The 27,273-nt window shown below is 47.5% G+C and overlaps 1 protein-coding gene across 1 annotated transcript in view; it reads right to left on the bottom strand.

Moving 5' to 3' along the window:
* LOC143926367 (cryptochrome-2-like) overlaps positions 1-23,055 on the bottom strand; it is a 44,288-nt gene extending 21,233 nt beyond the window's left edge. Inside the window, 6 exon segments of the mRNA XM_077450236.1 lie at positions 1,839-1,979; positions 2,322-2,410; positions 3,080-3,105; positions 4,917-5,059; positions 14,993-15,101; positions 22,694-23,055. Of these exon segments, the coding sequence (XP_077306362.1) occupies positions 1,839-1,979; positions 2,322-2,410; positions 3,080-3,105; positions 4,917-5,059; positions 14,993-15,101; positions 22,694-22,953 (768 nt within the window). The 5' untranslated portion in view covers positions 22,954-23,055.
* Between the last annotated feature and the right edge of the window lie 4,218 nt (positions 23,056-27,273).

Raw genomic sequence — 27,273 nt, forward strand, 5'->3', positions numbered from 1 at the left:
TTACCAAAAATGTAAATATTGCAGAATATACAGCCTCATGCTACATAACTAAGCTACATTTCATGCTGAATAAATTAAATTAACTAATTATTATTAAATCAGATTTTTTTTTTTTAAATCATTGTTTTTTTATCCACCCTGATATAGATCTATAAATAAATAAGACAGACTAGTTAATTTCAACCATGGCTTGGACAGAGTGCCTGGGAAGAGAGGACTGTCACTTCCAGGAATTTGAAATTAAATTACAGACTCCAGTAGACTTGAATGATGCTGTATTTATCTATTTTATCATCATTTTAATACATTTTTAAAAGTGACTGTAGCAGCTTGCTATAGGGGCACACGAGCTGAGTCACAGCTCCCTGTGTCCATTCAGACATGGAGCCGCGGCCTGCCTCCTTTCTGTCCTGATTGGCAGGCTGACTTTGACTCCTGCTGCTGTCAATGGCGCCACAATGCTGTCTCGGTCAATGAGGAGGGAATTCCCGGCTAACCGAGTGTCTGGTGCAACATTGCTGGAAAAAGATGGGTCTCAGGTAAGTATTGGGGGGCTGAGAGAGGCTGCTGCACACAGAAGGCTTTTTATCTTAATGCACAGAATGCATTAAGATTTTTTAAAAAAACCTTCTGCCTTTACAACCACTTTAAACCAAACTAAGTAAATTTCCTTAATAATTATACAAATTTTGAGTGGTTTGAATTATTGGACTACATCCAATTATCAGAAAGGTTCAACAAAGGAACCTGTTAAATAAGAAAGATAAAAAGATTAACCCTTTATTACAATAGGGGTGGCGAGGGAAGCAGTATTTATGCGGCTTATTATTAGAACAAAATGTATGACTCGAGGGGCAGAAATGACAGTGAAAGTGCTAGTAAAATTCGAGATCAAGAGTGGATATTGTTGCATGTGCTGAGAAATACCCATTCTAGGTTATACCGCTGACTATTCCTAAGAGGTTTTCTACACTGTAATTTTACATTGCATTTTTGATTATATATTGGTTCATGAGAGTTCTCTATTTTAAAAATAAATAAATCAGTAAAATACTTACAAAAAAAAAAAAAAGTCTCACAATCTCAGTCCCGCCCCTACAAAAATTAAGCAATGCCTACTAACCAGTAACTTGTACAGGTATTAATATACCGTACATTAGAGAATAGGGGCAGGGATGGCAAGCATTGCTTTTTGCACTAATTTAGTAATGCTAGCTCTCAGGAAACTCTGCTGTGTGTACACCAACTCTGATGGGGTTGGGTTGTAGAGGACTTTGTTGTCACACCGATTTTCTAAGGTGTTTAATGACAGACAATATACATATATCTGCTTTACCATACGGTGCAGCTGCAGTATCTTGTGTCTTATTGTATAATCCTATCCCCAAGGAATAAGTGCTTTGCTAGAAAATGCACAAAACATGCAACAAGCAGAATAGGAAGGAGTCCAGAATCTTTAACAAATTAAAGTGGTTACAAAGGTTCAAGGTTTTTTACCTTCTGTGCATGAAGGTAAAAAAAAAAAAAAACCCCTTCTGTGACTCGGCTCAGGTGCCCCCATAGCAAGCTGCTTGCTGTGGGGGCACTCAACAGGAGGGAGGGGCCAGGAACAGCAAAGAGGGACCCAACTGCACAGAGGAGGTAAGTATAACATGTTTGTTATTTAAAAAAAATAAATAAATAGGGACTTTAAAATCACTTTAAAATCACAGTAAAGCATTTGGCAATGGAAGCACTAAGTACAGAGTCCACCTCACCTACAGATTTTTTTTTACTGACTGACAAACTGTGATCAGGGAAACAATGTATTGAAGACATCATCTGACAGTTTGACTTACCTTCTGATAGAGTTCCCGTAACCGATAGTAGAAGAGTCGGCAGGAAAGACAGCCGAAGCGCAGGTAAGGGCTGAGACCCGTAGGGCTTGCCAGTAAAGAGTTGGCATTCATCCTGGGTCTTTCATAATGGGCCACCCAAGCCTGCAACAGACACAGATAATTTAAGTACTCAAACAAATAACACCAAATGACACCAGAAATGAAAGCTCCCCTATCCAGAGAGGGACACATGCCAAGTCAAAATGGATGGTAGCCAATCACCATATCACAATATTTCTATAGGAAACTTTAGCATTGAAAAAGCAACGTACCCAAACACAGAGAATACACAAACCATATGCAACAAATGGGACCCTGGCAAGAGTTGTAAGAACTAAACCCGGCACACCAGGGCTAACAACTAGGTCACCATGGACATTCAACAGTCGGCCAGCTGATGTGTGAGGGATAAAAAGCACACAAAATTCATCCTATCACACGCACCTTTCGCTCCAAGTGTCTGTCAAGGCGGGCCAAGGCTTCCGTTTCACCTCCGGGCCACACTGCTGCTCCTGGATTGTCCCGCGGGAAACCTGAGACAACATAGACAAAAGATTTATAATACTGATATTAACCTTTGTATATTTAATCGTACATTGTACGCAACAAAATAGAAAACAAAGTATTAGCAAATATATAACAATATTTAACAAAAGATTTTATTTGCAAAGTAATTCGGACAGACAAATTAGGTAAACACCGAGACGGTTACAAAATTATATATATATATCAAAATCGAATCAAATCAAAAAATATATGAAAAATCCCAACTAAGGGGTAAAAGAAGTGAATTGCAGAGCTTCCGAGTTCAACTTATCATAACTAAAGTCCATAAGTCTCTCGTTGAGAGAGCTCGGGTTTCCGGGCTGTGTCGTATGGTGAACTAAAACAGAACAACTCGGGCCATATAATTAGAATATGTAACAATATTTCTAAAGAACCTCTATGGCCATTTTCATTTCTGCTAGTGTTAGAAGGCAAAGTCTAGGTTCACACAGCGGCAGTCCCTACCACCACTCTAAAAAGCACACAGGTGAAAGTGCGGTTGATCCGCCCATTTTTACCCCGTGTAATTAGGCCTAAAAAGCATTACAAATCCAACTTTAAAGGGCACTCATGAATATTCTCATATGTTGCTTTTCTGTACTACATAGCTTTTCACATCTTAGTATGAGTAGGACGTTATATTGCTCACCATGAACCTCTGTCCAGGAGTTGTGATTGCTGGCTGTGCAGTAGGAAGAAATTAATTATTGCATCACAAACCTGGCAAATGGGGCAAATGATCTGATCTGGTACCAGTCTGGTCCTAGACCACAGACTGCTCCCCTGAACCTGATGAATTCAGGTCAGTCATTATTTTCCATATTACTATAGCAGTGACAAACTGCAGTGCGTTATATAGTACATAGATCTCTATACACCTCTCCCTGCCGTAGAGGAACTTACAGTCTAATGGCTCTTACCAATCATACAAGCAGAGACACAGTAAAGCCAATCTAGAAATCAAACACATCCTCAATGACAACACATATTCATATATCTGGAACATGGCAGCCAGGAACAAAAATAAAAGTAAACAATGCCTGGCACAGCCAAAAGCAAGGCAGTATAGTAGGGGTCCAAGCTGCATCCTAGTATCAGACATTAACCGGAGTAGTTGCGATTTCATTCCCCTGGTCATGTGATGATGCTTGGGCCTAGTGATTGGCTGCTAGACCTCGGCCCTCCAGCTGTGGTGAAACTACAAATCCCATCATGCCTCTAGGAGTCATGCCTGTGTTTATTAGAGTCTTGCAATGTCTTGTGGAACTTGTGGTTTCAAAACAGCTGGAGGGTCGAGGTTGCCTACCCCTGGTGTATACGGACAGCGGAGTCCATATACACTCACTGGTCCATAGAGCGAGCTCAGTCCATGCCCGCTCTGCATAAACTGAGAAGACACGGACCTGTCATCTGTCGGATCTGCACGAATCAGCAGGGAGTCAGCAGACAGATCCCCTGCTGATCGTAATGGAGTCTGCCTTGTGCCCTGTGTGAAAGGGGCTCTAATGGGCAAGCTTACCACCTAATGTCCACAGGACTGTTTAGACCAGCCTTTTTCAACTGGGGTGCCTTCAGGTCTCATCAGGGGTGCCTTGGCAAAATGACAAAAAATTGCCCAAAAATTGTACACAAGGAAGAGGGTTGATTAAGCCTGCATTTTAGTTACACAAATCCAAAATGTTTTCATTGTGCACCATTACAACCTTCCAGCTGCCAGTGTCCTAACAACCAATGAGGTCAATGGTTGATAAGGAGGACGTCAGGCCCCTGCACAGTTTGTCCCTCCCCTGCCCTTCTCGGTCAGCACTGGGGTCACATTAGCTGAGTAAGAGAAATTGAGGGAAAAGAAAAGAATACTAGTCAGTACCAGTGTACAAACGTATATTTGCTTTGGAAGAATAAATCACCTCCAATGTTGGGATACTAAGTGTGTGGATGTTGCTGCATATATTGCAAAACTATTAGGGCACTTTCCCACTGATGCGTTGGCGATACCGTAGTTTTAGCAGCGCTTTTCGGCTGCTAGTAGGGGCACTTCTAAACCCCGCTAGCGGCCAAAAGCGATGCTTTGCTGACGCTTCGGTGGCGCTTTAGGAGCAGTGTTTACACCGCTCCTAAAGTGCCTCAAAGATTCTGCTTGCAGGACTTTTTTTTAAGCGTCCTGCCAGCGCACCGCTCCAGTGTGAAATCAGTAAGTCTTGCACACTGGAGTAAAAGGAGAGGCTCTTTACATGCGCTATTTTTAAGGAAGGGGGGGGGGGGTGCACTGTGATGTAAAGGAGTGAAGGAGACGGACTTCTGATGATGGATGGGGGGGGGGGGTGATCTGGACACCTTGTCTTACAGATACAACTGGCCCTCTAAGGACGACCATCCATAATGCTGATGCAGCATGTGATGAAATAGAGCTCGACACCACTGCTTTTACACTAAAGGTTCATTAATTGGACAGATACAGTATGGAAGGAGACACACACTATTATCATGACTTACTTGTCCAAGTCATACAGGGTATGAGAGCTCTCCACAATGACTTCTACATCAGCTTCCTTGGCCAGTTTCATGATGGCTGCATCTCGCTCTTTCCCAAACGGTTCAGAATCGTACTAAAACGTTAGCCGGGTCACACCCCATTCCTGCAAAATATCAAGATGAGAGCCTATAAGAATGACTTAAGTGTGTGAAAATTTAAAAAGTACATCTGCATTCCACAAATTTACCATTGTAATGGTCCCAAGCTGACCTGCAAGTATTACACTACTGCAGCAGAGAACAAATTAGGTTTAATGCCCTACCAGACAGGGATATGCTGTGCAGCAGGGCTGTGTAAATACCAGTACTGGATGAACAAATGAAAATCCTTTGGCAGATAACAGCTTCCATAAATGTATTTCAGTGGCATGTTTACCTCTTTGCCTGGTATTCATTTTGACTAGTAAAAGGTTTTGAGTCACAAAACACTACTGAAGCTATGATAACGGTGCTGTGCTCCCAATGGAGTCATCTTTGCACCAGGCTTACTTTTGGTGCCCCCAAAAAAAGTGTCTGGTATGCAATATATTGAGAAGTGGATCTGCATAACTGCTTGTCTAGCCAAGTATCACATTATGTAACCTGCTGGCATCTGCCCAAAAATTTATAGTTTTTCTTAAAGGATTATGTAGGTCTCAGTCCGCATAATACACAAATAAATGGAGACAGCACAGCAGTACCTGTGCCAGGATAACATGCTAACGTTTGGAATGCTTGACTTAAGACGCCTGAGACTTCAGCTTGGTATTCAAGTTAAAACCCAAATGCTGTTTCTAAATATGTGTACATTTATTTTATACTCCTAATCTTCTTACGCCTTATTTTTGGGCAAAATCCCTTCCAGGCGCTCCGATTTACTGAGCTGCAAAAACAGAATGAGGAGCCCAAGGCTAATGTCCTGTACAGACGATCGTATTTTCTGACAATAAAAACGGTGGATTTTTTTCCCAAAGGATGTTGCCTCAAACTTGTCTTGCGTACACACGGTCACAGAAATGTTGTCGGAAGTTTCGAACGTCAAGAACGTGGTGACACAACGCGACGAGCCGAGAAAAAGGAAGTTCAATAACCTTCTGCTTAATTCCAAGCATGCGTGAACTTTTGTGCGACGGACTTGTGTACACACAACCGGACTTTCCGACAACAAGTTTTGTTGCCGTAAAATTTGAGAACTTGCTCTCAAACATGTGTGAGGAAATTCCGACAGCAAATGTTCAAAGGAGCCTACACACAATCGGACTTTCCTACAACAAGCTCACATCAAACATTTCCCATCGGAAGATCCGATCGAGTGTACGCGGCATTAGACTCATAGGGGTTGATTTACTGAAGGCAAATCAATTGTGCACTTTTGCAAGTGCAATTGCACTCTGGAGTTTCTCCAGAGCTTAGTAAATTAGGTAAAGCTTGACTTTACAAATAATACTCAATTACATGCAAAGAAAAAAAAAATAAAAAAAAAAAAAAAACATTTTTGCTTGCACATGATTGGATGATGGAAGTCAGCAGAGTTACCCCATCATTTCCAAAGCTCTGGAGCAATTGCACTTGCAAAAATGCACAGTCTATTTACCTTCAGCAAACCAACCCTGTAGTTCAACGATGACCCGACAGCGCTTTACACAAAGTGGCTGCGTCATTTACTATATCCCTTATCACACAGTCGAGCAGTACCTTTGGATAATGTGACCTATTCAAGTGAACCGAGCTGTGCCACAACCATGAGCCAAACATTAGGAAACAGTTGCAGCATGGCAATTCCATTCCAAAAACTTGTTCGGCTGTCAAAAAAAAAAAAAAAAAAATATAATAATAATAATAATAATAATAATAATAATAATAATAATAATAATATAAAAATAGGAATAGAAATAGGACATTCCGGAGGTAGGAGTATGGCCTCCTGAATGCCCGTCAGCCGTTCCTGTACCACTTTCTGTAAAACGATTCAGCGGAGATTACTTTTCAGAGACTACCGAAAGGCAAACAAGCCCAAACTGTTTAAAGGGATTGTAAAGTCTTAAAGCGGAGTTCCTCCGAAAAATGGAACTTTCACTTTAAACGGAAGGCGACCCCCTGACATGCCACATTTGGCATGCCATTTTTTTTGGGGGGGGGGGGGGGGGAGTGGATAACCTCTTTTTAGAGGGATCCAGCTCCCACCTCTCTCCCCCCCCGGCAATCATCTGAGACACGTCACAGGTGTCAGATGATTGCCTGGCCAGTTACAGTGCGGCTCGCGCATGCGCAGTGCGTACCCAGCTGTAAAGCCAGAGGAGAGGAGAGGAGCTGCTCTTGTGCACAGTGCTGGACTGAGATCAGGCTCAGGAAAGTATTTTTGGGGTGGGGGGGGAATATTTTAACCTAAACATTTTTTACCTTAATGGAAGGAATGCATTAAAGTAAAAAAAAAAAAAAAAAAAAACGCTTGGGCTTTAGAATGACTTTAGTATTGTTTATGTGAGGATTTAGTAGATCACTGCAGACAATTCTTGAATGCCACTACTATAGTTTTTCTGTGTACTTTTTTTTACTTTTTTCTCTACACTGTACAATCCTTCTTTTCCATAACTCCAATTTAAAGCCAAACATCAGAATCTCCCCACTCAGCCCTCAGTACTTCCTCCCATCTCCCATCCAACACTATAAATGCCAAAGCCCCCTCCCCCCCACCAAAGTCCTATGCCTTTCTTTGATTTATATACAGCCCCTTTTCCAGATCACTATAAGCTGGTCATATCTTTTCCAGCAATGGGTACTAATGCAAAGTCATCTTTGCATCAATGTGCAGGCAGGGCGCCACTGTGAAGGGCTGCCTATGAAAGCACTCAATCACATGTTGTCTTCAGTTTTTCGCTTGGGAGAAGGCTGGGCGCCATTCACCCAGAAGACTGAGGGCAGCTTGGAAGAGAAACCAGGAGTTGAACATTAAAGTAGGTATCAAAGTGTATAATTTTTATGTTTTTTTAAACAAACATTTTATACTTACCTGCTCTGTGTAATAGTATTGCACAAAGTAGCCCCGATCCTCCTCTTTTCATGTCCCCGCCGGCACTCCTGGCTCCTCCTTCCACCGCCGAGTGCCCTCATAGCAAGCCTTTTGCTACAGGGACACTTGTTCTTGCTCGTTCCTGAGCTGGCCCTATGTACACACACTCAGCCCGCCCTCTCCTGACTGGCTGTGATAGTCTGCAGTGGAAGCCAATGTCTCCTGCTGCTATCTCCAAGCCAATGAGAAGGGAGAGAGCTGCTGGCAAGTATAAGAAGGGGAGCTGCATGCAGAAGGTTTTTTACTTCAGAGAATGCATTCTGCTGTTTCCATTATAAATGCTCAGCACGTTTCATTTAATCATTTTTAGAACAGCAGCAGGTTCCTGAAGGCTCTTGTAGAAAATGTGCTAAATATAGACCTGAACAACTTTGAGAAGGGAAAGAGCTCTGCCCAGAGGAAAGAACCAGCATAAAGAACCACAGTATGTGGAGGGGGAGAGCGGGCATTTATGTATGCGTCGAGGGGAGAGCGGCCATTTATGTATGCGTCGAGGGGAGAGCGGGTATTTATGTATGTGGAGGGGGGGGGGGAGCAGGTATTTAAGATACCTGGAACTGTTGAATACCATTGGTGGCCAAGTACTTGTGATACAGCAAAGTTTTAGGACATTGCATGCCAGAAACGTATAGAAGTAGACTTTTTGTTTTTTACAGGTGGGCTATAGCTTCATTTGGTACAGAGAGAACCCAAATGTGCAAATGTGGGTCGTTTAGGTGAAGTGCGTCCCTCCTGGTCGTTTAGTGTGACATTTAAGGCTCTAAATGTGGGTATCACAGCGTTCAGCTGAAGCTTGCCATGGGCTTGGGTGCTGCACCTGCCCCTGTCGGGCATATGAACACACTGCAACTAGACAGCTCCATGTGGAAGAGACCTTATGACAGGGTTGGAAACATACACAGAGCCATAGCGCCGCTCTAGACTGGCCTCAATGGACATCCTAGAAGCTCACCATTGTAGTCACTCTTCATCAAAGATATAAGAGAAGATCTGTCACACTCCACTCAACTCAACTCCTTTTGCAGTATTTTTTTTTTTAATAATCAATACACTGACTGCATACAGTACATGTCTCCACCCAAAAAACAAAACTTGTTTTTTTTGGGTGGAAACATTACTGTATGCAGTCAGTTCATTGATTATTAAAAAAATACTGCAAGAGGAGCCAAGTGAGGTGTGACTGACATTCTTATGACAGGGTTGCTTTAAATAAGCAGAAGTGACTTTATTGATACTGTAAATGGTAGATCAGACTAAGGCAGTGATGCAAACCTTGACACCCCAGATGTTTTGGAACTACATTTCCCATGATGCTCAGCTACACTGCAGAGTGCATGAGCATCATGGGAAATATAGTTCCCAAACACCTGGGGTGCCAAGGTTCACCATCACTAGCCATAGGGATCATTCTCATGACCGTTCATGGCTATACACCTCCGGAAGTATTTATGCGGCAGGCATAGCCTGGTGGTTACATTTAGCTATAGATGGAAGCCGTCTGTACCTCTACGGCTCTTCAAGGAGCAATTACATGCAGCTAGGGAGAGACAAGCGATTCTTTACAGACAATTTATGTCCGGGCTGCTTATTTGTCCCTTACCGCAGGTAATTGCGCCATGTGTCATTACATGTAAACATTGATGTGTACAGGGTGAGTGGTCACAGCTGAATGTAAACACTTGGTCATATGTGCTGCAGAAAAATGCTCATCTGGGTAGCGTACGGCCATCTTTTTAGGCAAGCCATTCACAGTTTGAATCTCTGCCAGTTTAGCAGGAACCAGCCGAGATTTAAACCGTGTATTGGCAGGCTGAATGTAAGTGTGATTCAGCATACTCATCGAAACTGAACACTGCCTGTGTGGCTGAGGGAGGCTGGGTGATTGCGAACTGTTTGCTCCCTCCTTAGGGAAGACGAAGGACGGCCATACATGTTTGGAATCTAGGCTGGTTCAGCAAGAACCGGCCAAGATTCAAACCATTAGTGGGCAGGCTGAATGTACTAAGTTAATTGATCCTTCACCCCAAACTCTCTCATCCATGTCTTCATGGACCTTGCTTTGTGCACAGTCATGTTGGAACATAAAGGGGCCGTCCCCAAATTGATGAGATGAAATGGTCTAAAATGTCTTGGTATGCTGACGCCTTAGATGTTCCCTTCACTGGAACTAAGGGGCCAAGCCCAACCCCTTAAAAACACCACCACACCATAATTCCCTCTCCACTGAAATGATTGGGACCAGTGCACAAAGCGAGGTTCATAGAGACATGAATGAGCCAGTTTGGGGTGGAGGAACTTGACTGGCCTGCACCTCAACCCGATAGAACATCCTTGGGATGAATTAGAACAGAGACTGTAAGCCAGGCCTTTTTTTCCCCAACATCAGTGGCTGACCTTACAAATGCGCTTCTGGAAGAATGATCAAACATTCCCATAGACACACTCCTAAACCTTGTGGACAGCCTTCCCAGAAGAGTTGAAGCTGCAAAGAGTGGCCAACTCAATATTGAATCCTACGGACTAAGACTGGGATGCTAATAAAGTTCATGTAAAGGCAGGTGTCCCAATACTTTCGGTAATATAGAGTGTGTGTGCCCTCCATGCCAACTGCTGCAGTGGCATCAAGTAAACTGTAGCTCAACAAGAGATTTTAGTGCCAGAGGTGGTTCATCCCAGCTTGAAAGCATCCCCACATTACCTGCATTTTTAGATCCAGCACCATCAACACACAGTTGTAATTGGCCTCCAGCTTTCTTTGTGTACATGACCTAGATGCTTTGCCACAAAGCCCGTGCTCTAAAAACAGGTTTACAATCCTATTGAGCACGCCCGGTGAGGTCACAGTCACATTGGCAGGACAAAGATTCCTAGGGGAAGTTGTGCAGAAAGCTCAAATAATAGGACAAAGATAGTAGAGCACTCGAGCAGAGGCTCCCTGAGAGATGGGCTTTTCCGCTAGGCTCGTGACTGCAAACCGTCACGTTTCTCACAGCGATTACCCCCACCCCCCGCCACTTCCTAGCACAGACAGAACCAATACAAGGAGCGCACTCTGCTGTGATCACTGTACAGGGAAAGCTTCATTATACCTATTAAGTATGCATGTACAATAACACACAGTTGTGCACAAAAGTTTGCATCCCCTTGAAGAGGTGGTAATATACCATATCCACCATTTTTAAAGAAAACATGAGTGAGCAGGCAAAACACATTTCTTTTCTTTTCTATGGGAATCATATTCTGTAACTATAGGTAATAAAAAGAATAGCACACTTGAAATGTCCCCTGTTCAAAAGTCTGCACCCCGTTGGTTCTTAATATTGTGTATTGCCCCCTTAAGCATCAATGACAGCGTGCAGTCTTTTATAATAGATATCTATGAGGCCCTGAATTCTTGCAGGTGGTATAACTGCCCATTCGTCTTGGCATAATGCCTCCAGGTCATGCAAAGTCTTTGGTCATCTTGCATGAACTGTACATTTGAGATCTTCCCAGAGTGGCTTGATTATATTAAGTTCAGGAGACTGATGCCCATTCTAGAACCTTCACCTAACCACTGGAGGGTCAGCTTGGCCATGTGCCTCAAGGTCATTATCAGGTTAGGCCTTGTTGACCCCTCTCCAAACATGGCACTTATGGTTGTGACCATAAAGCTCTATTTATGTCTCATCACTCCAGAGTACTGCGTGTCAGAAGAGGTATGCCGGGTCAAGGTGTTGGGCATATTATAACCAGGCTTTTTTGTGGCATTGGCACAGTGAAGGCTTTTCTGGAAACTTGACCATGTAACTAATTTTTGTATCATCGTATTGTGCTCCTTGAAACCACCACACCTTTTTCCAGAGCAGCCGGTATTTCTCCTGAGCTTACCTGTGGGGTTTTCTTTGTAACCTGAACAATTCTTCTGGCAGTTGTGGCTGCAATCTTTCTTGGTCTACCTGACCTTGGCATCAAGAGATCCCCAAATTTTCCACTTCTTAAGTGTATGAACACTACTGACTGGCATATTGAAGGCTTTGTTTATCTTTTTATATCCTTTTCCAGTCTTTATAAAGTTCCATTACCTTGTTACGCAGGCCTTTTAACAGTTATATTTTGCTCCTCATGGCTCAGTATCTAGCTTGTTCAGTGCAAGTGAGAGCTGACAAACTTATTGTCTATTTATACACAGACACTGACTGCAACATAAAAAGCCACAGATGTGGGAAATGTACCTGTAATTGCCATTTTAGCCTGTGTGTGTTCACCTTGTGTGTCTGTACCAAGGCCAAACATTCAAGGGGATGGAAACTTTTGATGAGGGCCATTTGGGTGATTTCTGGTATCATTACAATTTAAAAAGGTGCTAAAACAGCTACGTGATAATAAATGGCTTCATATGATCACTATCCTTAAATAAAAGTCAGTTTTTTGGCAAGAACAGTCATATTTAAATATCAAAGTCCCAATTTCTCCGAGGGTATGCAAAATTTGAGCACAACTGTACATCATACAACAATCACTGAACCCGTCAACTAAACCCAATAGTAAGCTCCTTGAGGGCAGGGACTGATGTGAATGTTCAAAATATATGTAAAGTGCTGTGTAAATTGATGGCGTTATAGGAGTACCTGTGATAAAGTTCAGTTGGACTTTAAAGGAAAAGTATAGCCAAAGCTTATTTGGGTGTACTTCTATGGATCACAGGAGTGCAGTGCGTTTTGCACTCCTGTGACCCATTTTCATGAGACCTGGACCTCTGCTGTGTCTGACAATAAAACTCTGCTGACTGAGCTACCCAAGATGCTGGACAGCAGCCTGTCTGATCCATTGGACAACCCTGCCTTGTACCCTGTGCTAACGCGCAGCAAAATCCATCTCCCCCACCAGGTCTGGTGAACGTCGGTTAGTACTTAGACTCTGCACGTCAAGTGAGTCTGTGTCATTTGCCAGGGTAACCTGCCTGTCTACTTATGCTGCTGAACCCTGTATGAGCTTCCCCTTGCTACAGCAACTGGAATTTGAGCCTGACCCCTGATCGCGACAGGATGATTTTAATGCTGCACCTAGTAGGCACCCCCTTTCTACCTCAAGGCAATAGGTTCACTAACAGCACACATGGACACTACCTATGCTCCCCTTTTCACCTTGTTCAGCAGAAACCCTGCATATGCCCCAAGTTTCTCTAGATGGAGCTTACCCAGGGCTGAGGTCTCCTGTCCCGCGTCCCCAAGTGACAGCGCTGGGCCAATCACCAAGCTCCAGTGCTGGTACACTGAGTGAACAACATACTCCTCCATACCTGTATGTAAAGGGCATTTTCTTTGCTCCCGTTGGCTGAGAACTAAAGGAAAGTTGACTATGTGCTGCTTGAAAAGGGGTATTAAAGAAAACCTGTTGCCCTACTTGGGCAAAGCACAGGTTTGATTTAAATTAAAACCATTTTATAAGGCTAGGCTTTTCCGCTTGACAGTCTGAAAAAATAATTGCAAAGAGATGCTAAAACCTTTCTGCTCCTCCATGACGCCTGCCTGAGCTTTAATTGAGAATTTATTTAGCATTCAACACACTTCCCAGCTGAGAAGCGGAACATCTAATTAATACTCTCTGGGCTGAGATGCTTCTTGAAACACAGCTTCAGCCTGCGCCAAGAAAAGATGATCCCCGGTGGAAATCTCATTCATTTTCTTATATTTGTTTGCATTATCATATTGTGGTGGAGTATGTGCCCACGTTGGCGGTTTCTATATTTAACATCTAAGATTCGGAGAAGGGCTGCTCAAAGCGGCGCAGCAGACATGGTCTAATAAATTCCCTGTAGAATTCTGACGGCAAACTTAAAAGGATCAGGTCGGAGGAGAGAAAGTATGTGCTGAATTTAATAGCTGAAAACTTCAGAAAAACGCGACAATACGACAAAATAACGAGGAGAAAAACTACGTCAGTAAAGGTCAGCGAACAAAAATAGCTCAAGATCCAAGCAGACTGGGAAGAAAATATGTAAAGCTTTTTATATATAGAAGAACTCTGCCAAACTATCTGGCCATATAGCTCTGCTACAATGTTGGAAAAGCAACTTCCTTGCCCTAAAAGCTCAAGGGAAAGATAAAATGCTCCCTTTGCAACGGTGATGCCCCCACATGGCAAAGGTGAAATGCTCATTTAGTTCTAAAGGGCAATTTTACTTACCTGACACTCCACACCTGCAGACTCCCTTCAGGCTGTAAAACCGGTCCCACAGTCTGTTGTCCCCCATGTTTTAGCAGTTGCACTTCACTACATGGGATGCAAGGACTTTGGAGGAACAGTCCAAGTTTGACGATAGACGATATCTACAAGCTTGACATGGACAGCCCTCATCTAGGACTGCCCAGCTAACTCGTTTCACCAACACGACTAAGCCCTATGGGTGAAACGCATTTGAGGGGCAGTCCCAGATGAGGGCAGTCAATGTCAAGCTTGAAGAGATCTACAAGCTTTACATTGACAGACCTTGTCTGGCACTGCCTACCAACGTGTTTCACCCATATGACTAAGCCCTGTGGGTGAAACACAGTTGAGGGGCGGTATAGACAGGGAGGGTCAATGTCATGGATATCCTTCCTAATAAATATGGACACCAGAGATTTCTCCGGTCTGTGGTGGCTTTCTTCTTAGCATCTATAAGTTAGGGAGTGCATTCTTTTCAATCACCTATCTGGCTGATATGTTAAGAATGAGACAGACTAGCTGCACTGAGCTGCCGAGAACCCCCTCTAGTGACTTATCCACAAATCTCACAGTCAGTACAATAATAGCACTGGAGAGCAGATATGCTCCTTGGTGACCAGCACGAATGAAAAACGATTTAATGTCCTCTATAAAGCGCTGTGGGCTCTGCCTGCATTATATAAAAACAATAAAGAATGTGGATCATGCAAGCATATTAATGGCATTTAGACTCCTCTGTATGTTCTGCCATGGTATTCAGCGTATATAGATCAGCGGAATGCAGGTTACACTGACTCACCTTGAAAAGCCGACGGAAGACATCTGCTGGCTGTCCGCGTACTACAAACAACCGGGAGCCCAACTTCCGTAAACTGGAATCCAGATCTTCCAGAGACTGGAGCAGGAACCTGAGGGAAACAGACAAGGCTTAGTACATACCATTACAAGCGACACAACCAGAACCTAAAAGATCACTCGGCACAGCACAGTGTCTTCACTGCTTGGCAGATGTTTGAAGGTTGTGCAACCACTGCAATAATATTTTTCGAGGACCCAAGCAGGAAGACCTCATAGATTGTTTCAATCTCCCTGCTGAACCAGCCAAGAATTGAACCATCTATGGGCAGGCTGATTTGCACCAAAGTCGATCCATCAAACTATAAGCTATATCCGCCAGTAATAATCACGGTGCTCTGCAGGCTCCCCGTACAAGTCCCTGCCATCTGCCCCCAGGAGAACACATTAGCTCTGCGGAAGGGATTCCCCCATTGACATTGACTGTGTTGATAGGGGGGGGGGGGGGGGAATCAAGAAATTTGCTTTCCTGCAACCCATGGCTGCAGGAAAGAAAATCGCATCATCTATAGCCAACCTAAGTGATGACAGATAAAATATTGTATGTAATGAAAATGGAAAGGGTGTGAGACGATAGCGAGTGAATTTACTATTTTTCACACTACAGTTCCTCCCTATCAATCAGGAGGCAGGACATGAGACCGGTTTCCCAATTAGCTCTTTGGAAGAGGAGACATGCACTGGAGCTGCAGCTGCCTGCATGCCCGCAGTCCAGAAGAGGAGAGCAGACCACAGCAGTCTGCCTGAACATGCAAGTGCCAGACTAGCAGCTGTCAAATGCCTTGAGGGCCTGGCTGCCCCTAGCGTGGGGGGGGTACTGCCTTTGAGTATTGGTTCAATGATAAATATAGTATGAGTAAAATACTACTATGATCATCTCTGGCTAAGTATGCTATTGCACAAAAACGGATTCTACCCGCTTCCTTCATCCTACTGTACTCCTAAAGATAGCCCATAGAACAGGGATATGCAAATAGCGGACCTGCAAAACTACAACTCCCATCATGCCTCTGCCTCTGAGTGTCATGCTTGTGGCTGTCAGAGTCTTGCAATGCCTCATGGGTCTTGTAGTTCTGTAACAGCTGGAGGTACGCTAATTGCATATCCCTGCCATAGAATATGACAACTCAGATGCAGACATCCTGCATTTCTCTCCCCTGCAGAGCCTGACCATAGGTGTGAGCTCAGACAGATTGTGGAAATGATGGGTAAGAAAGGAGGAAGGCTTTCTGTTTCTGCTAAGAAGCAGGACTGTGTCTAGTCAGAACAAACAGGGAAATACCTTGAGGGCCGAGCGACACGCCCCATCCTGCGAGGGCCAAGCTACACACCCCGTCCTGCCACGCCCCGTCCTGTGAAAGACCGAGCTACACGCCCCGTCCTGTGAAAGCCTGAGCTACACGCCCCGTCCTGCCATGCCCCGTCCTGTGAAAGGTCAAGCTACACGACCCGTCCTGTGAAAGGCCGAGCTACATGCCCCATCCTGCCAGGGCCGAGCTACACACCCCATCCTGCCATGCCCCGTCCTGTGAAAGGCCGAGCTACACGCCCCGTCCTGTGAAAGGCCGAGCTACACGCCCCGTCCTGTGAAAGGCCGAGCTACACGCCCCGTCCTGTGAAAGGCCGAGCTACACGCCCCGTCCTGTGAAAGGCCGAGCTACACACCCCATCCTGCCACGCCCTGTCCTGTTAAAGGCCGAGCCACACACCCATCCTGCGAGGGCCGAGCTATACACCCCGTCCTGCCACGCCCTGTTCTGTGAAAGGCCAAGCTACACGCCCCATCCTGCCAGGGCCGAGCTACACACCCCGTCCTGCCAGGGCCGAGCTACACACCCCGTCCTGCCAGGGCCGAGCTACACACCCCGTCCTGCCAGGGCCGAGCTACACACCCCGTCCTGCTATGCCCTGTCCTGTGAAAGGCCGAGCTACACACCCATCCTGCGAGGGCCGAGCTACATACACCTGACACCATGGGTGGATGCAAGTGGAATACAAGTGGAGTGGGTGGATTCTATAAGGGGTGGAGCTTATGAGAAGTGGTAGGGGTCAAAAGGGGTGGGGTCTGGCTCCCCCATTCTAAAAATGTCACCAGCCGCTACTGGTGTGCCACTATTGTGGGAAACAAATGAACATTTGTAAGTGAAAAATGTAACCAAATGGCATCTTAACAATGGGATGGGTTGGCTCTGTGCACAAAAGAAACCAACACTTTTTATCTTAGCAGGACAACGGGGGAAAGATCCTTCAGAGTTCACAGAAAAATAAAAAATAAAACTTTTTCCACATTTGTGTGGAAGTCAAAAACTGGGAAATGTCTCCTGCGCACACATCAAAGTGTACGATGTGAAGTTAGCCCCTCTTCAAAATTCCGGTACAGAAGGGATGTTATATAAGTTATAACATGGCCCCTCTCCAGAGGGGGATGTGGCAGGAGACATACAAAGAATACTCACAAATTGCCAATGTGCTTCCCTGTCATATACCCTCAGGTCTCCACGGGGTATCTTTTAGGGATACAGGAAACTCTCAAACATTAACAGATGCAGGTAAATAAGCCAGGTGACAATTATCTGGTGCTTGTGACAAACTATGCAATTTTATACTCTGAAAAGACTAGGGCTGAAACAACTAATCGATTAATTTCATAATCGATTACTATTTTCATAATCGATTATTCAGCCAGTTAAAAAAAAAAAAAAAAAAAACACTAAAATGAGCCCTTTATAGTACAACAATATAATCACTACTGTAAATATCACTTTCACTGTTCTACAGTAAAACAAAAAAAAATAAAAAATTACCCCCTTCCAGTAGTGATTATCTTCTTTTTTTGTACTATAAAGGGCTATATTTAGTCTTTTTAACCCCATTGTGTTACTAAACATCTTAAGCCTGGTTCACATCTATATGTTTATTGGTGATTTTTGAAGAAACGCACTACAGTTCATTTACATTTTTATGCAATTAGCGGACCTCCAGCTCTTGCAGAACTACAAATCCCATGAGGCATAGCAAGACTGACACAAGCATGACACCCAGAGGCATGATGGGAGTTGTAGTTTTGCAACAGCTGGAGGTCTGTTAATTGCAGATCCCTATCCTATACCCTCCTCTATGACGGAGACTGTTTTTATTCCAGACCTGCAGTCTCTATAATTCTCTCTCCAGCAATGGAACCTTTGGGAATATCAGATGTCTATGTTCCCTTCCTGTACAGTCAGGAGTTAGGGGGAAGAGAAACAGCAGCACTCTAAAATTTCCAGTGAATGGCTGTGCAGGTGGGTCATGTCAATACAAGTCTCATCATTGGAGAACAGGCTAGCATAGCTAGAAAAATGACCACACTGTGCTATCCTGCTTAGTGTGGTCAGTTTTTAAGCAGAGGGAATGGCAGAAACACCAGGGATTTCACACAAAGAACAGGATACTTTTTCATACAAGTATATGGTACAGCAGACACATATCAGGAACAATGCTGGGGTAACAAACGCTTTAAATGTCAACACACACCAAAAAGGTGTTTTTTCCTAGGACTATACAATGTGTGGATGCTTCTAAGCCACACACTAAGATGGAATAGACAATATCCTAGATCACTTTTTCACACTTTATATATTTCTGAAAATGTTCCCGAAACATAAAACAGAACAAGATGATCCTTCACATATACATTGGATTCACTGCGCTCCATCAGTCAGTATTCCCCAGGATAGTCCCAGGTAGTAATGAAATACAACCCATTTGTAGAGTTTTCTACGTCTCAAGTCTTTAAATAAAGAAAACTGAATTCTAAACTTAATTTCTGGGAGAAATCTTTATTGTCACATGAATACACATTTACATGATTTTTATTATTGCTGTTACTAGTCTTATTCTAGATTACCTCGGCACAACTCCTATTGACAAGCATTCATGTGATACAATCTCTTTATTTCTAAATGGACTTTATAAACAAACAATCCACACATCGGCTCATACAAAGCTCCATAAAAGACCAATTTTAGTGCCAACAACACCACCCAACTCCGCTGCAGAGCAGAACAAGCCTGTGATTTTCCAGCATTAGAAAGAGGAAACAGAAACCAGCGCTGCTTCAACTTCCCAAACTGGTTCTGAAAGATGAATCCACCCCTGGCAGAACATTCCGGAACGAGTCTTGGCGCAGACGAGGTAGGTTGGCCAAGATTAAGTGACAAAAAAAATAAAAACATGTTGCTTATGTAAGATGAGAAAACCACAGCAAGCTTTGAAATGAGCCGTGAAGATGGAATGTTGCCATATCAAAGTCTATACAGATACAAAGTTTCTATACATTATTATTATTCATGATTTATATAGCGCCAACAGTTTATGCAGCACTATACAATGTAGAGGGGGGACAGCACAATTACAGTACTGTTCAATATAGAAGGGACAGGAGGGCCCCGCTCATAGAGCTTACATTCTAAGGGGAGGAGGTGGTGGTACATATTCATAAATCCTTTCACATCAAACCTGTTCAGGTCTGCCACCAGCTCTTTAGGCTGGATTCACATATAAGCATTTTTAGTGCTTTTTGCATCTTGCAGATTTGTACTGCAGTCCATTCATAATGGTTTTCTATGGAACTGATTTTGTAGTGCAAATCTGCAAAATGCTCTAAAAATGCATAGGTGTGAATCCAGCCTTAGCCCCTCTATACACGGTCGGAGAATCCGTCGGAATGTGTCCTATCGGACCGTGTCGTCGGATAATCCGACTGTGTGTGGTATGCATCGGACTGATTCCGTCGGAATATCCGTCGGACCCAATTTTCCAACATGTTGGAAATATTTCCCGACCAACTGGTTCGATCGGACATACTCCGATCATGTGTAGAGAATTTTGATCGGACCAAGTGCCACGCATGCTCAGATCAAATTCCTACATCAAAGCTATTGGCTACTAGCCTGAATGAAGTCTCATCGTAACGAAATTACGTCATCACGTTCTGAATGATCGGATTTTTCAACAACTTAGTCCGACCATGTGTATGCAACAGTTTTGGACAAGATCCGACGGGCAAAATCCGACGGATTTGGTTGTCGAAATCTCCGACCGTATGTACAGGGGCTTAGAGTTACAGGCCATAGGCACAGAAATACCAGCTGACAAAGTCAACGATAAGGGATGACTACTTCCAAATGATCCAATCCATACATACCCATATCCCAACTTCTGTGCATCAATGCCATTCAGGAATCTACTCATCTCCTTCTCAAAGTAGGTAGGTGCCCCCTTTAATTACCCCATTGAACATTGCTACCGGACCAAAAGAAGAGAAAACCAATGGATCAGGTGGTCCCACCCAGGTGTCTATGCCCCCCTCCCATCGGTCTTCTCCCACAGTTATTATCTGGCTGGGTTTGGTCTTTTCTGCAAGTGTCTCCCAGTCTGTGTACTTTCCCAAAGGCAACTTTCCATCTCATTACATCTCTCCCTCAGGTAGCTATCCCTCCAATAAGAGGATTCTCCCACCAAAAACTATGACCCCCTAGAGAGCAATTACTCCCATATATTATAAGCCCAACAAGAGGGTGATTTCAGGTACGCTCCCTCAAGAGAATGGTCAACCCCACAGGTAGATACATCTTCTGGTCTCCACCACAGGTAACCATCCCTCCAATGAGACTTCTCCGCAAAAGGTTATTTCCTCCTAGTAAGCTCCCTTTTGCACAGGTAACTATGCCCTCCTAGTGAACACTCACCCCCACAGGATAGAGAACCCTGAGTGGTCAACCCCACATATAGATATATCTTCTGGTCTCCACCACAGGTAACTATCCTTCCAATAGGATGTTTCCCCCACTGCTAACTATGGCCTCTGAGAGAGAAATCACTTCCAAAGATTATAAAACCCAACAAGTGGATTATTTCTTCAACACACATGTTCCTCCAAGAGATCGGTCAACCCCACAGGTAGATGCATCTTCTGGTCTCCACCGCGGGTAACTATCCCTTCATTTAACACATCTCTCCCATTAGTAACTATGACCTCATAGAAAGCAATTGCTCCCATAAATTATAAAACCCAACAAGCGGATCGTTTCTTCAACAAGTATGTTCCCCAAGAGAATGGTCAACCCTACAGGTAGGTACAACCCCTGAACTACAAACCCAGCAATTATCCCTCCAATGCAACGTCTCTTCCACAGGTAATTATGCCCATCTAGTGAACAGTCTACACCATAGGATACAGAACCCAGCAAACGGGTCCTTTGAGTGGTCAACCCCACATATAGATATATCTTCTGGCCTCCACCACAGGAAATGTTCCCTTCAGTAACACATTTCTCCCACTGGTTACTATGACCTACATTTGATTTATCTGCTCTATCTGGGCTAGAACCTTATAAGGGGGTAATTTCTCCAACAAGTATGTTCCATAAAAGAGTTGTTATGGAGTTCCATTCAAAAGTGGGACTTCAATTTATTTGCCTCCTCCCCCCTCCGCTGCTACATTTAGCACCTTTCGGGGGGGGGAGGGGAGAACAAGGACCCGTTTTTTGACAAGTCCCCTTCCCCACTTGCGGAGATGTTGCCACGGTGAAGCTTGGTCCCCCTCCTTCCTCTGCCGGGGCAATTAGAAGGTGCAGCGGGCTTCACGCATGTGCGGTAGGGGAGCGGCTGTGAAGCCGAAAAGGCTTTGCTACCGGGTTCCCTTACCGGCAATGGCGGCGGCTGCTGCTGCACCCGACAGCCGATCCGAAGATTGGCTAGGGTGCCGACATCACAGGCTCCCTGGACAGGTAGGTGTCCATATATTGAAAGTCAGTAGCTACACTATTTGTAGCTGATAAATTAATTTTTTGTGAGGTGGGCGGACCTCCCACAGAAAACAAGACCCCCGGCCTGAAGTCTGTCCCACAAGGATCAGGCCCCTCCCCCTATACAGTGGAAGTACTTCACCCGGACATTTAACCTCTCCCACCCCTCCCGAGGGGACCAGACCCTCCCCCACCATCCCCAGTGAGAAGTGAAGACCTGTCACCCTGGCAAATAGTATCTCCCACAAAAGGTCAAATCCCTCCCACAAGGACCAAATCCTCCCCATGGTCACTGGTGAAAACAAGTCATTCTAGTGAGTAGCCTCTCTCACCAAGACAAGACCCATCCTCTCCCCAGGCTTGTAGCCCCGCCCAAAAGGGAAAGACCCCTCCCAGTGGCTTGTAGGCCCACCCATTAGGACCAGACCCTCTCCCTGGATTGGAGCTCTTCCAATCTAGGGACAAGATTCCCCCCCCCTTCCAGTTTTCCCAACAGGACAGTACCCCAACCCCTTGCTCAAAGCCCCTCCCATCAGGACCAAATCCCTACCCCTTTCTCAAAGCTCCTCCCATGAGGACCAGACTCCTCCACTTGTTGCATCTCCTCCTATCAGCACCAAACCCCTCCGCTTGCTCAAAGCTCCTCCCATAAGGACCAGACCCCTCCCCTTGGACATCAGTATGTCCCACAGAAACAAGGCCCCTCCCCCTGGTCACACATCATCCAATCAGGGAACTATGACCCCCAATTAGGTACCAACACCCCGTCCATGGCCCGCCTATTTATCTCTGCCTCTCCAATGCCCTTGCAGCCTCCCAGGTGTCCCTGACCCCAGCCCCGCCCCCTGTCCTCTCACCTCCATCGGTTCACCCCTCCGGAGGACGAGGAGGAGGCGGCAAACCAGGGGTCCAGGATGTAGACACAGCGCACACAGCGAGCCCCCCTCAGAGCGGCCAACAGAGCCGGGTTATCGTGCAGCCTCAGCCCCTTCCGGAACCAGTGTACTGAGCTGACCGCGGGGCCCTCCATCGTCCAGGGGATACTCCTCCGTTCTGTCCGCTCTACTGTCAGCGCTCCGCCAGATCTCCTTCCCCTGTGTGTGTGTCTGCGGCTCATACACCAGACTGCCTGCTCCTCGGGAACGCCCACCGCCAGCCCCGCTGTCTGATTGGCGGCTGCTCCATGGAGGGGGCGTCTCCGCCGGCTGTCACATGCAGGCCATGTGTGATATGATCTGGGAAGAGAACACCGTGTACAGCCGGAGATCTCCATCATCTGTGTGTATATAATACACTTTACAGCGCAGTCCCCTTTATATTACAGTGTCCCAGTCCTATCAGTGCTATTGTGGCCATACAACGCTAGTACTGTATGTCTCCTATTGTGCCCACACTGAGCAGTGACGCTGACCTGCTCTCTTTTTTGGTGGTGCATTGCAGCGTGGCTCTCTCTCTGGTGGTGCGGTGCAGCGTGGCTCTCTCTCTGGTGGTGCGGTGCAGCGTGGCTCTCTCTGGTGGTGAGGTGCAGTGTGGCTCTCCCTCTGGTGGTGCAGTGTGGCTCTCTCTCTGGCGGTGCAGCGTGACTCTCTCTCTGGTGGTGAGGTGCAGTGTGGCTCTCCCTCTGGTGGTGCAGTGTGGCTCTCTCTCTGGCGGTGCAGCGTGACTCTCTCTCTGGGGGTGCGGTGCAGCGTGGCGCTCCCTCTCTGGTGGTGGAGCGTGGCTCTCTCTGGTGGTGCGGTGCAGCGTGGCTCTCTCTCTGGTAGTGCGGTGCAGCGTGACTCTGTCTCTGGTGGTGCGGTGCAGCGTGGCTCTCTCTCTGGGGATGCGGTGCAGCGTGGCTCTCTCTCTGGTGGTGCGGTGCAGCGTGTCTCTCTGGTGGTGCGGTGCAGCGTGTCTCTCTGGTGGTGCGGTGCAGCGTGGCACTGTCTCTGGTGGTGCGTTGCAGCGCGGCTCTGTCTCTGGTGGTGCGTTGCAGCGCGGCTCTGTCTCTGGTGGTGCGTTGCAGCGCGGCTTTGTCTCTGGTGGTGCGTTGCAGCGCGGCTCTGTCTCTGGTGGTGCGTTGCAGCGCGGCTCTCTCTCTGGTGGTGCGGTGCAGCGCGGCTCTCTCTCTGGTGGTGCGGTGCAGCGTGGCTCTCTCTTTGGTGGTGCGGTGCAGCGTGGCTCTCTCTTTGGTGGTGTGGTGCAGCGTGGCTCTCTCTTTGGTGGTGCGGTGCAGCGTGACTCTCTCTGGTGGTGCAGTGCAGCGTGGCTCTCTCTCTGGTGGTGAGGTGCAGCGCGGCTCTCTGTCTTGTGGTGAGGTGCAGCGTGGCTCTCTCTCTGGTGGTGAGGTGCAGCGCGGCTCTCTCTCTGGTGGTGAGGTGCAGCGCGGCTCTCTCTCTGGTGGTGAGGTGCAGCGCGGCTCTCTCTCTGGTGGTGCGGTGCAGCGCGGCTCTCTCTCTGGTGGTGCGGTGCAGCGCGGCTCTCTCTCTGGTGGTGCGGTGCAGCGCGGCTCTCTCTCTGGTGGTGCGGTGCAGCGCGGCTCTCTCTCTGGTGGTGCGGTGCAGCGCGGCTCTCTCTCTGGTGGTGCGGTGCAGCGTGGCTCTCTCTCTGGTGGTGCGGTGCAGCGTGGCTCTCTCTCTGGTGGTGCGGTGTAGTGTGGCTCTCTCTGGTGGTGCTGGGGCTATTAGTTGCCCATCACAGTTCTCTCTTTCATTTTGTATGTCTCCTGTAGTAGATGCTGCAGGCACTTCTGCTTGTTTCCAGGTTTTTCTCTCCCTCCCCCCCAGCAGTGTGCATGCTGGAGAGTGTAGTCAGCACCAGGCTCTGTCTCTGGTGGTGCGACGCAGCGTGGCTCTCTCTGGTGGTGCGGTGCAGCGTGGCTCTCTTTGGTGGTGCGTTGCAGCGTGGCTCTCTCTTTGGTGGTGCGGTGCAGCGTGGCTCTCTCTCTGGTGGTGCGGTGCAGCGTGGCTCTCTCTCTGGTGGTGCGGTGCAGCGTGGCTCTCTCTCTGGTGGTGCGGTGCAGCGCGGCTCTCTCTCTGGTGGTGCGGTGCAGCGCGGCTCTCCCTCTGGTGGTGCGGTGCAGCGTGGCTCTCTCTGGTGGTGTGGTGCAGCGCGGCTCTCTCTCTGGTGGTGCGGTGCAGCGTGACTCTCTCTCTGGTGGTGCGGTGCAGTGTGGCTCTCTCTGGTGGTGCTGGGGCTATTAGTTGCCCATCACAGTTCTCTCTTTCATTTTGTATGTCTCCTGTAGTAGATGCTGCAGGCACTTCTGCTTGTTTCCAGGTTTTTCTCTCCCTCCCCCCCAGCAGTGTGCATGCTGGGGAGTGCAGTCAGCACCAGGCTCTGTCTCTGGTGGTGCGGTGCAGCGTGGCTCTCTCTGGTGGTGCGGTGCAGCGTGGCTCTCTCTTTGGTGGTGCGGTGCAGCGTGGCTCTCTCTTTGGTGGTGCGGTGCAGCGTGGCTCTCTCTCTGGTGGTGCGGTGCAGCGTGGCTCTCTCTGGTGGTGCGGTGCAGCGCGGCTCTCTCTCTGGTGGTGCGGTGCAGCGTGGCTCTCTCTCTGGTGGTGCGGTGCAGTGTGGCTCTCTCTGGTGGTGCTGGGGCTATTAGTTGCCCATCACAGTTCTCTCTTTCATTTTGTATGTCTCCTGTAGTAGATGCTGCAGGCACTTCTGCTTGTTTCCAGGTTTTTCTCTCCCTCCCCCCCAGCAGTGTGCATGCTGGAGAGTGTAGTCAGCACCAGGCTCTGTCTCTGGTGGTGAGATGCAGCGTGGCTCTCTCTGGTGGTGCGGTGCAGCGTGGCTCTCTCTTTGGTGGTGCGGTGCAGCGTGGCTCTCTCTTTGGTGGTGCGGTGCAGCGTGGCTCTCTCTCTGGTGGTACGGTGCAGCGTGGCTCTCTCTGGTGGTGCGGTGCAGCGTGGCTCTCTCTCTAGTGGTGCGGTGCAGCGCGGCTCTCTCTCTGGTGGTGTGGTGCAGCGCGGCTCTCTCTCTGGTGGTGCGGTGCAGCGTGGCTCTCTCTGGTGGTGCGGTGCAGCGCGGCTCTCTCTCTGGTGGTGCAGTGCAGCGTGGCTCTCTCTCTGGTGGTGCGGTGCAGCGTGGCTCTCTCTGGTGGTGTGGTGTAGCGCGGCTCTCTCTCTGGTGGTGGGGTGCAGCGCGGCTCTCTCTCTGGTGGTGCGGTGCAGCGCGGCTCTCTCTCTGGTGGTGCGGTGCAGCGCGGCTCTCTCTCTGGTGGTGCGGTGCAGCGTGGCTCTCTCTCTGGTGGTGCGGTGCAGCGTGACTCTCTCTCTGGTGGTGCGGTGCAGCGTGGCTCTCTCTCTGGTGGTGCGGTGCAGTGTGGCTCTCTCTGGTGGTGCTGGGGCTATTAGTTGCCCATCACAGTTCTCTCTTTCATTTTGTATGTCTCCTGTAGTAGATGCTGCAGGCACTTCTGCTTGTTTCCAGGTTTTTCTCTCCCTCCCCCCCAGCAGTGTGCATGCTGGGGAGTGTAGTCAGCACCAGGCTCTGTCTCTGGTGGTGCGGTGCAGCGTGGCTCTCTCTGGTGGTGCGGTGCAGCGTGGCTCTCTCTTTGGTGGTGCGGTGCAGCGTTGCTCTCTCTTTGGTGGTGCGGTGCAGCGCGGCTCTCTCTCTGGTGGTGCGGTGCAACGTGGCTCTCTCTCTGGTGGTGCGGTGCAGCGTGACTCTCTGGTGGTGCGGTGCAGCGTGGCTCTCTCTCTGGTGGTGCGGTGCAGTGTGGCTCTCTCTGGTGGTGCGGTGCAGCGTGACTCTCTCTGGTGGTGCGGTGCAGCGTGACTCTCTCTGGTGGTGCGGTGCAGCGTGACTCTCTCTCTGGTGGTGCGGTGCAGCGTGACTCTCTCTCTGGTGGTGCGGTGCAGCGTGGCTCTCTCTCTGGTGGTGCGGTGCAGTGTGGCTCTCTCTGGTGGTGCTGGGGCTATTAGTTGCCCATCACAGTTCTCTCTTTTATTTTGTATGTCTCCTGTAGTAGATGCTGCAGGCACTTCTGCTTGTTTCCAGGTTTTTCTATCCCTCCCCCCCAGCAGTGTGCATGCTGGGGAGTGTAGTCAGCTCCCTGCATAAAACAATTGGGCTACCTATCTCTGGGACTACATTTCCCATGATGCCCCTCTAGGTCTCCGATTGGCCCTCTGTTGTGTCCAATGGTGAGGGAAGCTTTCTCCTCACATGTGCTGCCGACAAGAGAAGGGGGAGAGGCGTGAGCGGGGGAAACGTCTTGACAGGAGCTCCGCCCCTTGCCTCAACGTGCGGACACCTTGGCTGGAGGAGGAGCAGCCCCTGGGAGCAGAAAGCTGAACTGTCAGCGCGGTGCTGAGGCTGAGCTGTGTGTGAGATAGACACACAGCTCAGCCCATGCAGCCGCCAATTCCACCGGAGGAGACACGGAACGGCCGCATAGCGGTAGCGGCGGCCACGGCCTGTGTTAACCATGTTCAGGCCGCGATCGCCGCTTACC

The sequence above is a fragment of the Lithobates pipiens genome, unplaced genomic scaffold, assembly GCF_037356315.1.
Source record: "Lithobates pipiens isolate NorthernLeopardFrog02 unplaced genomic scaffold, aLitPip1_a1.2 Scaffold_10, whole genome shotgun sequence".
NCBI lineage: Eukaryota > Metazoa > Chordata > Amphibia > Anura > Ranidae > Lithobates > Lithobates pipiens.